This window comes from Erythrolamprus reginae, chromosome 2, assembly GCF_031021105.1.
Source record: "Erythrolamprus reginae isolate rEryReg1 chromosome 2, rEryReg1.hap1, whole genome shotgun sequence".
In the NCBI taxonomy this organism is placed as follows: domain Eukaryota; kingdom Metazoa; phylum Chordata; class Lepidosauria; order Squamata; family Dipsadidae; genus Erythrolamprus; species Erythrolamprus reginae.
The window spans coordinates 189536879-189554093 of NC_091951.1; the positions used below are offsets into that span (position 1 = coordinate 189536879).

Sequence of the window (17215 nt, forward strand, 5' to 3'; positions counted from 1 at the left end):
CCCACCGTCCCATCAGATGTCCCAACTCAGTTTCATTATCCGAATTTATCCTTTTTTCCATAATTTCAAATTGAATATGGTCCACCATGTACCTATACCAATTTTGCATTGTCCATTTTGTTGCATCCTTCCAACCCAAAACTATTACTGCCTGAGTGCTTTCTATTGCTGCTTTTTTTATTTCTCTAAATTCTCCCATCGCATTGCTTTTTACTAGTACTGCCATTTCCTTAGTGATTGTCCATTGTATATTTAGCATTCTATTGATATCCTCTTTCACTTTTTGCCAAAATTCCTGCGCTATCGGGCATTCCCAAAACATATACATAAACACTCCTTTGTCTTGACACCCAGGCCAACAATTCCCCCTGACATTCTGCTGAAAGTGTGCGAATTGAACGGGAGTAAAATACCACCAATAAACTTCACAAAAAGTTGGGGAAGGAAAAGAAAAGGAAAAGGAAAAGGAAAAAGGAAAGGAAAGGAAAAAATCCTAGGAGGTCCAGCTCAATTTGTAAAAATAAAATGCCTATGGAGAGAAGAGACCTAGCAACTGAATGAGTGATTTTTATTTTTATGGGTTATTAACTGTTTTTTATCTTGTTTTTAATTGTTGTAAACCACCCAGAGTCCAGAAGGAGTTGGGTCAGCCTATAAATTTAAATAATAAATAATACATAAATAAACTGGAGAGATTGCAGTAGCCAAGTGGATTGGGGTGGAGTGGTGTTGCTTACAAGGAATTGAAAAATAGCATGTAAACCAAACAGCATGGCTTGAACTGGCACAAGAGAGAAAAACATTGCCAAAAAACATGGGTGGAAGTTGTGTTAACTGCTGGGAGTTGAGATGATGTAGAAATAGTAGGTGACGTGTGAAGGTGACACATAAAACAAGTGGAAATAGTAGGTGACGCATGAAAAAAGGTGGAAGTGTGGATCTGTTGCAGAGTTGCTCTTCATTATGAAATAGGCAACACATGAAAATTATATGCCAACCTTAAAAGGGGTTGAATTGTTTGCAAAGCAAAGAAAACCATACACTCCCCCTCCAAAGAAAAATGGGGAAAATCTAGCCTCAACTTCTCTGTGTAATTGCTCAATCTACTGAGGTTCTTGAACCCTTCCCCCAAATATAAGGTCCATGGTTGGTCCTTGGCCACCTAGAAGTCCACCCAAGTTCTAGAGCTATGTGGATCTTGCAAACCCAGCTCTGGGTGCTGTATCAGAGCAACACTTTGAGGGAAAAGTGCGAAGCATCTGTTCCTTCTCACTATTATAAGTGTTTTGTCACGGAAGGGCGAATGTAAATCTAAAGTTACACGCAGTGTGTAACTCTACAACTCTCAAAGATTTCCCCATTGCTCCAGGAAAACTATATCCTAATCTTAAAATGGGTTAAAGCTGATGTACTAATTCTTCAAAGAATTGGCAAGTTGGAAACTACAGCTTGAAGATTTTAATTTTTGTGATGTGATAGGAATGTGATCTAGCGGGCAGATGGAACAGAGTTCCGCAGAAGTCAAATTTAAGTACTTAGGAAAGAAATGAAGTAACCCCTCCTTTCACCTCTGTATCCCCCCGAGATTTTAATTCTATTATTTTCAAGATCTGGAGCTCCTTCTGGCTGCGGGATGGGGGGGGGGAATTAGCACTCCCCAGACCTTAGTCCGCCTTCCACTGGAAACTTTCCAATGACCAAGGAGTCTGAGATGTTGGAATAAAAAGCGGGAGGGAAGGAGGAGAAAGAAAGAGAAAGAGAGAGGGAGGAAGTGCCAGCTCCACTTTTTTTCCTGCCTGAGCCCTGTTTTCTCCTTCTAGATGAAATAATTATTTCCAGCTGCCCTGCCAGCTCATTCAGCTGGCCAAGAGGGAGTCCCAATTCATTTCTACACTGCAGGCTAAAGCAGGCCCCAACGCTTGCAGTTCAGCGGGAGAGCAGCCGCCAAAAAACGGCTTTGTTGCTTTAGAAATGGGAAGGGGGTTTACTGTGCTTACAAAAGCTGTTGCCCCCTATTACAAAGATGTGCACTTTGGACTTGCTCAAAAGTACTTCTTTTACGGCCAGCACACTTATTACGAGTACAGTGTTCCCTCGATTTTCGCAGGTTCGAACTTCGTGAAAAGTCTATACAGTACCACATTTTTTCAAAAATATTAATTAAAAAATACTTTGCGGTTTTTTCCCTATACCACGGTTTTTCCCGCCCGATGACATCATATGTCATCGCCAAACTTTCATCTGCTTTTAATAAATTTTTGTTTAATAAACTTTAATAAATAAACATGGTAACAATCTAAATGGTTGCTAAGGGAATGGGAAATTGTAATTTAGGGGTTTAAAGTGCTAAAGGAAGGCTTGTGATACTGTTCATAGCCAAAAATAGTGTATTTACTTCCGCATCTCTACTTCGCGGAAGTTCGACTTTTGTGGGCGGTCTCAAAACGCATCCCCTGCGAAAATTGAGGGAACACTGTATTGGAATTTTCATATTGGGAAATGAGCACCAACAACAAAAGGAGACCTACTGTTTAAGCCAAATCACATAGACTGCGTAGTGGTGGTGGTGGTGGGAAAGGGGGGAGTCCTTCTCAGCTCCATCTTATTGAAATCCACCTCCTGTACTATCAGTTGGCTCTTTCTGTATTTACAATCCTCATCACTCTTAGCAATACAAAATGGAGGGCAGCTGTAATTCAGCCTATCTGGGAGATAGCAGGGTGGAGGAAGTTGTAAGAAACTGGGCAGAATATTTGGCCCATCTACGCCTGGTACTGCTGATCAAAGTGCTAACTACAAAGTGGGGTTTTTTTCCTGTCTTGCATTGCCCCTTTCACAATGGCAAAGTTACGACTTCCTTCTTTGCCACCTCCAGGCTACCATCAGTGAGCCTTGAACAGAAAGAGAGTCTTGTTCTACAACACACAGGGCCGCCTACTATAGTCCTCGACTTACAACCATTAGTACAGTGACTGTTTGAAATTACAGCAGCACCAAACAAGTGACTCATGATCAGTGTTCGAGCTTATTGCAGCATATGCATGGTCGCATGGTTGAAATTCGACCTTTTGTGATCTTCTCGGGTGGCTTCTAACAAGCAAAGTCAATGGAGAAAGCCAAATTTGCTTAACAACCACATGATTCACTTAACAATGGCAGTGATTCATTTAACAACTGTGGCAAGAAGGTCATAAGTTAAGGACCGCCAATAATAACAACAACATGGGTAATATTATTAATAGTAATATTATTATTATTATTACTAATATTAGCATATGAAGCTACATTATAGAAATAATAATAGTCCCTAATGGACTAAATCAGTGATGGCGAACCTATGGCACAGGTGCCACAAGTGGTACATGGAGCCATATTTTCTGGCACGCAAGCTGTTGCCCTAGCTCAGCTCCATCGTGCATGTATGTGCTGGCCAGCTGATTTTTGGCTCGCACAGAGGCTCTTGGAGGGTGTTTTTGGCTTACGGAGAGCCTCCAGGAGGTGGGGGAGGGCGTTTTTACTCTCCCCCTGGCTCCAGGGAAGCCTTTGGAGCCTGGGGAGAGTGAAACATAAGCCTACTGGGCCCACCAGAAATTGGGAAACAATCCATTTCCGGTCTCCAGAGGGCCTCCGGGTGGTGGGGGAAGCTGTTTTCGCCCTCCATAGTCATTGAATTATGGGTATGGACACTCATGCATGCGTGATAGCGCACGCACATGATATTTCAGCACCCGAGGAAAAAAAAGGTTTGCCATCACTGGACTAGATGGTTTTGGAAAACTGTAATAGAATGGATTTCAATGTAACTTGGGATTGATTAAAAAAGCATATCTGATTCCCTGCCACATGACTGGATAATAAAGTGCCTAGAAATAACAGGAGTCACTCAAAACATCAGAAGCTTTGTGCAAAGATCAATGTCACAATAGAAGACACAGGTGAGTGGCAATGGAGTTGGAAAGGTTAATATTAATAGAGGAATCATTCAAGGATGCTCACTATCATCACTACTGTTTGTCATTGATTCCTCTATCGACCAATATTGAACAAGTCAGGCTATGGCTATCAAACACCAAAAACATCTGCCACATCCCTTATATGGATGATCTAAAACTCTATGGAACAAAAATCATCTGAAACAGAATAGCTGCTCAACAACACCTTCTGAATATACGATCAAGAAATAGCAATGGAGTTTAGACTGGACAAATGTACCACTTTCACCATCATCAGAGGAAAAAAATAGCAAAAACTGAAGCAATCAAGATGCCCCAGGGAAATAACATCAGGAGTTTGGATGAAGATGATCACTACAAAGCCTGAGCATCCTTCAAGCTGACAACGTTAAGCGCTTTGAAGTCAAAAAGAAGATCAGAAGTGAATACATCATCAAAGTGAAGAAGATCTTAAAGTCGAAACTCAGGGGAAGAAATACCATCAAAGCAAGAAATACCCAGGCAATTCCAGCCATTAGACAGACAGCTGTTTCAGTAGATTGGGCTCAAGCAGAATTAAAAGCCCTGGGTAGGAAGACCAGAAAAACGATGAAAATGAATCATGCCTCTTCCTCCGTGGAGCAACGTTGAGAGATTCAAACTTAAAATAGGTGGGCGTGGAATGTTGCACATAAACCAGCTGGTTGAAGGGCAAAAATGGATGTTAGAAGAATGTCTGAAGGACAGTGGAGAAGATGTACTAGTATGTAATGAAGGATTAACTGAATACCAAAGTAGACTACAAGAAAGGCCAAATGAAGACCAGAAAAGAGACAATGAAAAGCAAAGATACCAATAATAAGAGGCATCTAGGGTGTAATCTCAAAACATCTGGAGCACCATTTGAACATTATCAGCACTGACAATGTCGACTGGCAGGGCCTAGGGGAGGAGCCTTCTCTGTGGCGGCCCCGGCCCTCTGGAACAAACTCCCCCTGGAGATATGTGCCGCCCCCCTCCCTCCTGGTCTTTCATAAAGCCTTAAAAACCTACCTCTGTGGGCGGGCAAGGGGGCCGTGAGACTGTCTTCAGCCGATACTAGATATGATTGCACTGGATGAATGTGTGAGAGGGTACATGGTGCCTTTTAAAATGTTTTTTTAGTAAATTTTCATAATTTTTATAGTTATTTAGATTTCGCATATATTGTTATATTTAATGTTGTACGCCGCCCGGAGTCACCTCAAGAAGGGCAGCATAGAAATCAAATCAAATCAAATCAAATCAAATCATCAAATCAAATCAAATCAAATCAATAAAATTACCATCAGTCAATTAAATAAGTAGTTTCCTTGGAACCTCCTGCCATGATATCTTTAATTCTTTAATACCATCAAATATCAGCATCAGCCTATCCCAGGGAAGAACTCGATAGGTGGATAAAACTCCCAAATCCAGTGTATAACATCTGGTCAGCATTCTCCTTCCCCCTCCCACCATCATACAGGCTGGGTTCAAGAACAACAACAAGAAAGAGATGGCTATTCAAATCTTGCAGCTACCCTGACTCCTGCTATACAAGGACATCGAAAGCTATATTACAGATCACTGGGATGCAATCTGGAAACCAGCTTGCTGTAGCTTTCAGGGCAGTAAGGAAAAAGTTGGCTGCGTTAATTGGCTTTGAATGTTAAGTTGTAATGAGCATCCTGAATAAAAACCATTCAAAGAGCAGGAAGGAGCTAATCAGAGAAACACTTTTAGGGAGGTTGCAACAAATATATACTTAGACCAGTGCAAAGAGAGCTCTGAAATTTTCAAGAGAACTATTCAAGACTACAGAAAAATAAAAACCTTTTACTGAGACATCCAAGCATACATAAATGACAAAATCTATTAGCAGCCTTTGTGAGAGCCTGTTTATTTGTTTTAACCTAGAAGCTTTAGGCATAGATCTTCAGATAATACATGCATGTGAAATGTATTTGAACGTAACCAGCTTGGGTTGGTAGTTGGACTGTTGGTCTGAGCTCAATTTGTTGGCAGTTTGGTTACAACATACACTACATGCATTCATAATGCCAGTTGTTCCATTAATGCCCACTAGAGGGAGGACTGCTATAATGATAAGTGCCATCCAGCTAAGCACCAAACATTGCATACCTAAACAACAATAAGAACACTTTTATATAGATCTGTTAGTCAGCCAGAGACCCATCTAAGACCGCTTTCACCAACCTCTTTATATTCTTTTGCCAAAGTAGATATGCTAAGCCACAACTACCGGTTCTGAAAACCATGTGCCATTTCATCACACTTTCTAAGGATAGTTATCTCTGTCTTAAGGTTATCTCTGAGTCAAGGTTGACTTGGCCTTCCATCCTTCCAAGGTGGATAAAATGAGGACCCAGATTGTTGGGGGAAATATATGCTGACTCTGTAAACAGCTTAGAGAGGGCTGCAAAGGACTGTGAAGCGGTATATAAGTCTAAATGGTAATGCTATAATGCTATTAAGACAAATGGCCCTTAACCTAAAATATCTGCTAGAAATGCTTTAAAAAAATACCCTACGTCGGAAAAAAATCTTTTTCTTCGGAACAAAACTTCTTGAATGTTTAGTTGGGGATTTAAAAACCTTTTCTTTTGTCCACTACCTATTAACGCAATGAGCCTCAGAGGTAGACACACGAGCTTTGCTGATCTAAAGGAGAATGATCTCTAAACATTTTGCCGTTTCTAACATGCTTGTAATACATTTGCCAGTTGCCAACATCACCCACTTCTTTTATCTTTTGTGATAACAGCTTCTCTTAAAGGCTCATTTATCTTCATAACACTACTCTGACTTGTTTGCAAACAAAGGCATTATTTAACTATACACCCACAGAGACAGGAGGGAGAGCTAGGCATGTGTGTGTTCAGACTCACAACTACACTCCTAACTCCTGCCCAGCCCTGTGCAAGAGAACAGAAGTGCAGCCACGGACACCAAGCTTTTTTCCACTTCAGGGACAATCACACGTGTGTATGGAGGTGTGTGCATGAGTGTGTAAAATACACACATCCTCTTTGTGATGTATAAACGTTCTCCTTATTGCTTCTACTCCTTCTATTCTGTAAATATGGACATTTCATTTATTCTGTTAACCCAAGAAGTTACTGAAAGTCATTTTGAGGAATATTCCTGTCACGTGAGAAACCCTCGCTGAGCTTGAGGTCTTTTCAAACCTTTCAATGAATGCACTATGAAACCAAATCACCATCAATGTATGCTTTCATCCACTGAAGCTTACACCAATTCAATTCAATTCAATTTATTAGATTTGTATGCCGCCCCTCTCCGAAGACTCGGGGCGGCTCACAATAACTATAAAAACAGTATAACAATGGAACAAATCTAATAATAAAATTACATTAAAAACCCCCAACAATTTAAAAACCATACAACACATACATACCAAACATAAAATATAAGAAAGCCTGGGGGAGATGTGTTACAGCAGAGGCAGATATATTTCAGGCACGTATGAATCTGGTCAAAAACAGCAACTAATCAATGATGAAGCTGTACGTACAAAGAAGCCATTTTCTTTTCCCCCCTTCTTTAACTACCCATTTTAGTATGTCATACAATTTAAATATAAATGCAGCTCTGATCTGTCTGGGCTCAGGAATCCTAAAGCAACATTCCAAAACTGGCTAGTAAAGACTTGATCAAAATCTACCTCTAATGATAATAATATTTTACAGGTGAGAACCATAAGACTAAATTACATGAGCAATTAGCTGAAGTTTAACTATGTCAGACTTTGATTTTTTTTCCCTAACTGCAACTCTTCTCGCAGTTGTTAAAACTGATGAAGGTAGCACTTGAAACTCTACTGCAAGTTATTGAGAAATTTTGTAGACTGTCCCCCCCAAGCTACTTTTTGCTTATTTTTATGGCACCTTCATTTTTGTCTGTTTCACAGCAGTGATATTAAGATTACAGTACATTCTGCTCTCTCTTCCAAATAAGATGATCCAGAATGCATGCATTTTGTTCAGTCAGTCATTATCTTCAGTTTGGAATAAAGGCCAGGATAGCATCAGGGGAAGAACCTTCTCTGTGGCGGCCCCGGCCCTCTGGAATCAACTCCCCCGGGAGATTAGAACGGCCCCCACCCTCCTTGTCTTTCGCAAGTTACTCAAGACCCACCTATATCGCCAGGCATGGGGGAATTAAGACATCTCCCCCAGGCTTTCTTATATTTTATGTTTGGTATGTATGTGTGGTATGGTTTTTAAATTGTTGGGGTTTTTTAATATAATTTTATTATTAGATTTGTTCCATTATTATACTGTTTTTATTATTGTTGTGAGCCGCCCCGAGTCTTCGGAGAGGGGCGGCATACAAATCTAATAAATTGAATTGAATTGAATCAGCTGTGGTGGCACAGTAGCTAGGAGGCAGTATTTCAGGCTATCTCTGCCCACAGCCAGGAGTTTGATGCTGACAAGGTCAAGGCCGACTCAGCTTTCCATCCTTTGGATGTTGGTAAAATAAGGACCCAGATTGTTGGGGGGGCAATGTGCTGACTGTAAACCACTTAGAGGGGGCTCTCTGCCCACTGTCAGGAGTTCAATCCTGACCGGCTCAAAGTTGACTCAGCCTTCCATCTTTTCATGGTCGATAAAATGGGAATTCAGATAGTTGACGAACAGTAAGCTGACTTTCAAAACCACTTAGAGATGGCTATAAAGCATTGTGAAGTGACTTGTATGCCGCCCCTAGTCTACGGAGAGGGGTGGCATACAAATCTAATAAATTGAATTGAATGGAATGCAAGTCTCTTGTTATTATGGAACAGATGAAGAATAAAAGGCAGAAGCTAAACCCAGAAGGGAAAAATTTACTGATTTCTGTGTCCCAAAGTTTAAATTTTACCACACTAGAACAAGATAATACTTCCTTGAAACAAAAAAAAATATTGGTAATATTTTCTGACTGTTTTGTATTTACATCTGGTAAGGACTAAATCTTACCAGCTTCAACAGACATTTTTGTGGCTTAGCACTCCTAAATGATAAGCTATTGTTTTTCATCCGTGCACTGAAACTTGCACTGAGATGCATTTTCGTACTTTTCCTGGGGATTTTCTTGTAAAGTTTTGGAGGTTTGATTAGTACAGGAGGCAAAGTAGATTTTGAACTACAGTCAAAATATCCACAGCAGTAATAATCAGTTTCTCAAAGCCTAAAATGCTCTACCTAATTAAAGAAAACCTCTCCTACTTTTTTAGATTAGTATAGCAAGTCCTGCTGGTTTGTGGCAGCTCTTTCTACAGTTGCCAAATGTTCAGGATCTTAGTGTTGCAGTACCGTTGCTATAGAATTCTCTCCATTTAAGATGCTACTAAATCAGCCTCTTTAGGCTTTGGGAACAAGTCCTCTTTTAGGACACACTTGGAAAACTACAAGTAGTTTTGAAGTTTCAACAGACTATCAGAACTTCAGATCTCAATTGTAAATAACGTGGGGCTATTTACAATTGGGATTTGAAGTTCTGATGGTCAGCCTGCTGCTGCTCCCCTGTGGGTCACATGACCGGATGGAGAGCTTTTTGCAGCAATGGTTTTGCCAAAACCCAGCACTTACTTCCTTGTTTTGCAAAATCACGCCTATAGCATACTATTGGTTTGCTTAATGACCACTGTGATCGCTTAACAACTGCCACACAGAAAAGGATCACATTTCCATTTTGAAAAATAAAGTGGTGCTTATTTCAGAATCCAATTAGTATTTTTTTTAAAAAATACAGAACAGGAAGTAACTGAATAACAGCATTATGAAAGTATATTTGAGATAGATCCAGGAAACTGTGGGAAAATTAAAATATTAGCAGAAGATAATAAACTTTGGAGTAGCAAAGATAAATGCATTTTGCCAAATCTACACTGCTCAAAAAAATAAAGGGGACACTTAAACAACACAATATAACTCCAAGTAAATCAAACTTCTGTGAAATCAAGCTGTCCACTTAGGAAACAACACTAATTGGCAATCACTTTCACATGCTGCTGTGCCATTCAACCTTGTACAGAACAAAATATTCAATGAAAATATTTCATTCATTCAGATCTAGGATGTGTAATTTAGTGTTCCCTTTATTTTTTTGAGCAGTATAAGGCCGAAATAGATCTATCCTAGTCTCCCTTAATTTTCAAATTCAGCAAAAACATGTCACACACACACACATACGAACACACCACACACACACATATATGCCAACAAGCAGATTTGAGAGCAATGCCCATTTGTGCAAAATGGTCCATATATGCCATGCTAGGAAAGGCTCACTAAGAATTGGGTTGCACTCTAACCAGTGGTTAGCGTGCAGCATTGCAGGCTACTTCAGCTAACTGCTAGCTGTAGTTCAGGAGTTCAAATCTTACCACCAGCTCAAGGTTGACTCAGCCTTCCATCCTTCCAAGGTGGGTAAAATTAGGACCCAGATTATTGGGGGCAATTGGCTGACTCTGTAAACCACTTAGAAAGGGCTGTAAAAGCACTATGAAGCGGTATATTTATTTTTATTATTATTTATTAGTTGGACTTGTATGCCGCCCCTCTCCGAAGACTAAATGCTAAATGCGAATGCTATTATTGCAAAAAGAACCTTCTTCCTCAGTTAAGTACAGTTTGACTAGTAGAAATTAGAGTCTGTCTCAAGCCATGTGACATCAGATGATGCCCCCTGGTGAATAAGCTGTATAGATATACCTGGAGAATCAGGCGGTAGGAATATAGGGGCAGCAGAATGGGCTGCCGTTGGCAGAACCCATGATGCAATGAAGATTCCAGCTTAAAAAAAGACAGAAGCATCGCTGGGAAAGAAATACAGATCAAATCAATTCCATGAATAATAGTAGTAGTAGTAGTAGTAATAATAATAATAATAATTATTATTATTATTATTTAGATTTGTATGCCGCCCCTCTCCGAAGACTCGGGGTGGCTCACAACAATGATAAAAACAATATTATAATGGCACAAATCTAATATTAAAAAACTAAAAACCCTATCATAATTAAAAACTAAACAGCACATACATACCAAACATAAATTATAATAAGCCTGGGGGAAAGATGTCTCAAATCCCCCATGCCTGGCGGTATAGGTGGGTCTTAAGTAGTTTACCGAAGACAAGGAGGGTAGGAGCAGTTCTAATCTCCGGGGGGAGTTGATTCCAGGGGGCCACCACAGAGAAGGCTCTTCCCCTGGGGCCCGCCAGACGACATTGTTTAGTCGACGGGACCCGGAGAAGGCCAACTCTGTGGGACCTTATCGGCCGCTGGGATTCGTGCGGTAGCAGGTGGTTCCGGAGGTATTCTGGTCCAATGCCATGTAGGGCTTTAAAGGTCATGACCAACACTTTGAATTGTGACCGGAAACTGATCGGCAGCCAATGCAGGCCACGGAGTGTTGTAGATACGTGGGCGAATCTGGGAAGCCCCACGATGGCTCTCGCGGCCGCATTCTGCACGATCTGGAGTTTCCGAACACTTTTCAAAGGTAGTCCCATGTAGAGAGCGTTGCAGTAATTGAATGAATGGATGAATGGATTCCAACTCCCACCCACCCCCTAAAAATAATGCAGCAGACTCCAAGAGAAAGGGGAGGGGGGCTGTTTTTATAAAAGCTTGCTCCTTCTTTCTCGGGAGCTCCATTCAGGACAGCCATAGGCCCACAACTACAAAGTGCCTAGATATGCAATGAACTGGAGGCATGGATGACTGACAGCCCTTCAGCTTGGGGACGCTGCTCTGGCGTGTTGGAACCCGCACGAGAGAAGAGCACAAAGGGTTCCCATTGCTGCATTGGCAGATGGGAAGTATGCAACTAAGCAGAGCCCAGAGGTCTGGCACGGAGCCTGGGCACACCTTGGGGTGGGTAAGGGCAGAGAAGTCAAGACATGCCCCAAAGCGTGGAGAACGCAGTACGATAGCCAAGAGGAGACAGTGAAACTCACACCCGGCAAGCACTGCGCACAATTTCTTCGTATCCCGGGTCAAGGGTGTCATCATGGCACAAGCAAAGAACAATGAACTTGTGCACACGCAGTGAAAGGCACTTCCACACAACAACTTTCTCTTGTGTCCCTCTCAGGGAAATCAGAAGGGAGCAATTCCCAAAGATGATGCAATCTCCGAAGAGTGATTCAACCCAAAATAAAGGCTTGGTATATTTCTACACCACCTTATGTGGGTCTTTTACACAAAGAGCTTCTTCAAACGCCTACTTCCAAGTCGAGGGCATTGTGTAAGCTAATAAGCTAATAATTACTGAATAAGCCAATTCAGTCCATCCATAATTCATTTCCTCTAAAATATCCATAGAATGGAATTATTTTCTATAACCATAACACTTGGTAGCATCTCGATAAATAAACATCTTTTCCCTTTATTTTCAAGATAATCAAGGAGCCCTGTGCACGATGCCACATATAGCAATAATTCTTTTTACAATGGCCCATGGAATATTCTGATTTAAAAGTCCAGCAATCTGTGGCTTTGTCTTCAAAGGGCATCTGATGCCCTGATTCCAGATCAAATCTATATACCCAAGGCTGCCATTACCACCAAAGGGGTTTCCAGGAACAGAGTGGGATTTGGCTTACATTTAGCTGCCAAAAAGAAAATTTGGGGACTGAAAGATTTCTGAATCCAGACAAACTTTGGGAGCTGTTGGGAATATGTGGAGTTTTGAAAGCATGTTGTTATGAATCTGGCTTATTCACAGTGACAGTGAAAGCCTCCATGTTTTACAAATGGTTTTCTCCAGTCCTCCAGGTTTTATACTGTCCATAGCTACCTTTTAATTTTTCTGAGGAGGCAGGCATGCTTCCGTACAAAATGCTAAGCTTCCACCACCACGTTTGCTTTTTAAGAGTCCCCATGAACGCTACAGGTAGTCCTCAACTTACAACAGTTCATTTAGTGACCATTCAATGTTACAATGGCACTGAAAACAGTGAATTACAATCCCTTTTCACACTGCAGTATCCCCATGGCTATGTGATTTATATTTGGACTCTTGACACACATTTACGTCTGTTGCAGTGTCCCAGAGTCATGTGATCCTCTTTTGTGACTTTCTGACAAGCAAAATCAATGGGAAAGCCTGATTCACTTAACAACCGTGTTACTAATTTAAGAACTGCATTGATTCACTTAACAAATGTGGCGAGGAAAGTCACAAAAAAGAACAAACTCTATGAACAAATGTCTCACTTAACTGCATAATTGTTGGGTTCAGTTGTGGTCCTAAGTTGATGACTGTCTGTATATGGGACTCAGAAGCATCCTAGAAATAAAGAGGTGGTTGGAAGGTTATTTTCTCTTCTTTTTGAGTCTTGTTTACGTTGAACACACTTTGCAAGCATCAAGCTTGCAAGCTTGCATTAAGATTGTGAATAATACAGGATCCCAAGATATATGAGCTTCTACAATTCTACAATTGTAAGGGTTGTTGCCACACAATGCCCAAACTAAACACAGCTATGGGGTGATTCAACTGAATCAATTGAATTTGTGTTTCTCTTCTGCTCCCTGATTGCTTTGGCAAAAGGTGGATTATTGAAGAATTTGAAGATAGTTCAGAGTGTATAGCAATGTGTGGAACAGAAAGCCATCAATTCGCAATTAGATTTTGTAAACTCTGCTGAAATCCTGGTGGGTAATGCAGCTCATGTATTCAAATTTCAGGCTTATCATCTTCCTTTGCTTAGCTGAAGTTTTTTCCAGAATAAGAAGTTTCTGGCATTGCACCATATTATTTCTAAAATTTCCTGCGGAAATTCTCCCCAACTCAGTTCAGTGATTATCCTATACTTGTAGGAGTCACTCTTTTAGATTCTGAAGTGCTGAACCCAAACCTTCTGAACAAGACAAAGGTGAAGTGTAATGGCACCTAATACAGTGCAGGTGTCATTAAAATGTCGCACATGAGAAACAACTTGAGAAAGTGAGTGAGCTGAACCAAGTTCTTGGCTCGAAATACTGATTTACAGCTACAGCTACAAATGCATTGCATTACAATTCCCATCACCCCAACAAAATGAAATGTGCTGGCTGTGAATGATCAGTGTTGTAATCCAAATTACACGCCTGGGTATGAGGAGGTGCCCAAGGCATACATTCATTACCGTGTTTAAGCCAGCCTACTCCTACTCACAAACTTTTAGCCTATGCAGTTTAAAGCTGAGTTGTTTGCTATGACTGGGATTATGGAGAGGAACAGCTTTTCAGCAGAAATAAATCTATGCCAGACAACATCTCTCCATTGCATTATGTCCCACTTGGACAGCAATCAGACCAAATTTGCCCACCATGCTAGTCAAGGTTTTCAGTCCTGATGGTTCATGGGCTGTGGAACCAACACCCCAACTGCACCCAACCCCATGCCAACTTGCCCCTATGACCACTTCCTTATCAAGGCACTTACACAGTGATGCCATTTCCTTCGGCAGGTCGGTAGGGTAGCTCCGGAAGTAACCTCCATTGGTCAGCACCTCGAAATGTGGGTTAGGGAAAGGGAACGGGTACACAGCAGGGGGGAATCCATTTACATGAGCCAGAGGAGTCCCACCAGAGCAGCCTTTCTCCTTGTTTACAGCCATGACTGAGAATAGGAAAGTCAATGCATGAAAAAATGAAGGGGGGGGGGGGAAGAAATCCTCTTAAGAAAGCTGGTTGGCGCTGAGAGTGCTCCAGGCAAATGGTCCCATGATTGTGGCTTTTGCAAGTACGCCGTTCAAAGGGAGAAGGCCATTCCTCTCCTGTCTCCTTCGGGTGCAGACCTGCAAGGGAATGAATTGACATTAGTAGTATTCAACTGTAGAGGAAACAGCCCACTCCCAGGACTCTTGTTTCTACATTGCCATCCAAGGATGGTCCCCAGGAAGAGATGGAAGCTGAGGAACCTTTGCAAAAATACAAGCAAGCCAACCAACCATGAGATAGAGAAAGAACTCATCCCCACCCCCATCCCAACCCCTCTGGGTTTTAACCTTTTTCCCATTGCCGCCCTCTTTTATTCTCAGTTTTTGTTGTATTTTCTTTCCTTCTTTTCCTTTGTTTTTTTAATTGTGAGTCACCCAGAATCATTTCGGAGGCACACAAATTTAATAAATGAATAAGTATGTATGTGCCTATATCTCATTCTTAACTTCTAAAAAGCAAGGGACAGAGAAAAAGCAGGGACAGAGGGAGAGGGGCGGCATACAAATCTAATAAATTAAATTAAATTGTAGAAATATAAGAAATGAGCGGAGAAAGGTGACAATGTCTGGCACCTGCTGCAGTTTTTGCAATTACTGTAGTCAAAAGGAGAAAACACATTTCTCAGGGGCACCCAGTAACCCACAGAACAGAACAAAAACAGAACGTGGCAAAAAAAAAACCATTGGTGGAAATGAAAGTCTCTCTTTCCACCAGCTCCACTCCCACAGGAAATCAATATTTCTAAATACTCTCTACCCAAGCCTTCCCATTTTGGTGTATCTTGGGAAGGCTGTAACTCCCCAAGGTATTAGTCAAACTGGTTGAGGATGATAATTGTTGTAATTAACCCATTTGAAGGGAACCAGGTTGCAAAAGGATGGCCATTTTTTGAAAAAGTTCTACAGATTTCCACACAGAAACTTTTCTAGCGTGAAGTAGAGATGGACTCCTGGAAAACTTCGTATCTGAAAACCATGTGTCTACTATAGAGAATACACCTCAATCAAGCTTTTCTGCATGCATTCTAATGTACAAAAGTGAATATTTCAAAGGTGAATATTTCAAAAAGGCAACTGGACTTTCTTAGTTTTTTCTTCAAAAATGTTTCGCTTCTCATCCAAGAAACATCTTCAGTTCTAACTGATTGATGGGGGAATGGAAGGATTTATAATGTTTTCAAAGAAACAAAAAAATCCAGTTGCCTTTTGGAAAACCACCTTTGGGACAGTCATGACCTGGATGACTGAGAATTTCCACAGACATACTTTGTAGTATGCTGTAATGATGGAGGCAAAACCTGGCCCTTGTTACTGAAACTGAACAGACCATCTTTTAGAGCAGGGGTCTCCAACCTTGGCAACTTTAAGGCTTGTGGACTTCAACTCCCAGAAAAGCAAAACTGGGAGCTGAATTCCACAAGTCTTAAAGTTGCCAAGACCCATTTTAGAGCATAGGTGGTAAACGTTGGTCCCTTTATGACACATGGACATCAACTCCCAGAATTCCTGAGCCTGGCTGGATGACTCAGGAATTTTGGAAGTTGAAGTCCATGCATCATAAAGGGGCCATCATTCCCCAACCCTGGTTTAGAGAATCTAATTCATACTCATGTGATCCTCCCTTTCATAGAATCTGTACTACTGTATACTGTGACTTTCCCAGAGGTGTTATCTTGCCAGTTTATTTAAGCTTGCAGGAACTAGTTTGTTTGTTTGTTTGTTTGTTTGTTTCTGATGGAAAGTGGTTTGGCAGGATTAGAAGTTCCAGTGGAGATTATAAATGCCCTGGCCACTCTTGAGAATAGTGGGAAGATGATGGGAATATCCTGAGAATTTCAGAGAAGCAGAGAAATTGGTGTAAGCAGCAGGATTAGGAAGAGTGAGTGTGTCTGTCTGTCTGTCTGTCTGTCTGTCTGTCTGTCTGTCTGTCTGTCTGTCCGTCTAAGCTGGCTATTGCTTAAACACACCTGATCTCCTCTGCCAGTCTACTGTTATATGAAGGTGTTCTAAATAATAGCAATAGCATTATGCCATTTAGATATACCACTTCATAGTGCTTTTACAGCCCTATCTAAGCGGTTTACAGAATCAGCATTTTGCCCCAACAATCTTTGCCCCCAACAATGAAAAGCAATGACACTATTACAGTACCTATTCTCACACAGGCCACTTAAAATACTTTTGAGTCTATCTGCCAAAGTGCATCCACAGATACGCAGGAAGGGAAATTAGATTGACTATCCTGCTAAGAGCTTTTTCACTTTGCAGATAGTCCTCGTCTTACCACCACAACTGAGCCCAAAATTTCTGTTGCTAAGCGAGACATTAGTTAAATGAGTTTTGCCCCATTTAAAAACTTTCTTGTCACATTTGTTAAGTGAATCGCTGTCGTTGTTAAGTAGGTTACGTGGTTGTTAAGTGAATCTGACTTCCCCATTGACTTTGCTTTTCAGAAGGTCGGAAAAGGTGATCACCTGGCCCTGGGACATTGCAACCGTCATAAACGTGAGTCAGTTGCC

At 41.2% G+C, this 17215-nt stretch overlaps 1 protein-coding gene across 2 annotated transcripts in view; it reads right to left on the bottom strand.

Moving 5' to 3' along the window:
- Positions 1 to 17215, bottom strand: part of RARG (retinoic acid receptor gamma) — a 220565-nt gene that overhangs the window by 128431 nt on the left and 74919 nt on the right. For both annotated transcript variants that reach the window (XM_070740881.1, XM_070740879.1), the window contains exon 2: positions 14420 to 14774. In XM_070740881.1, the coding sequence (XP_070596982.1) occupies positions 14420 to 14594 (175 nt within the window). In that variant the 5' untranslated portion in view covers positions 14595 to 14774. The remainder of the gene's footprint in view (positions 1 to 14419; positions 14775 to 17215) is intronic.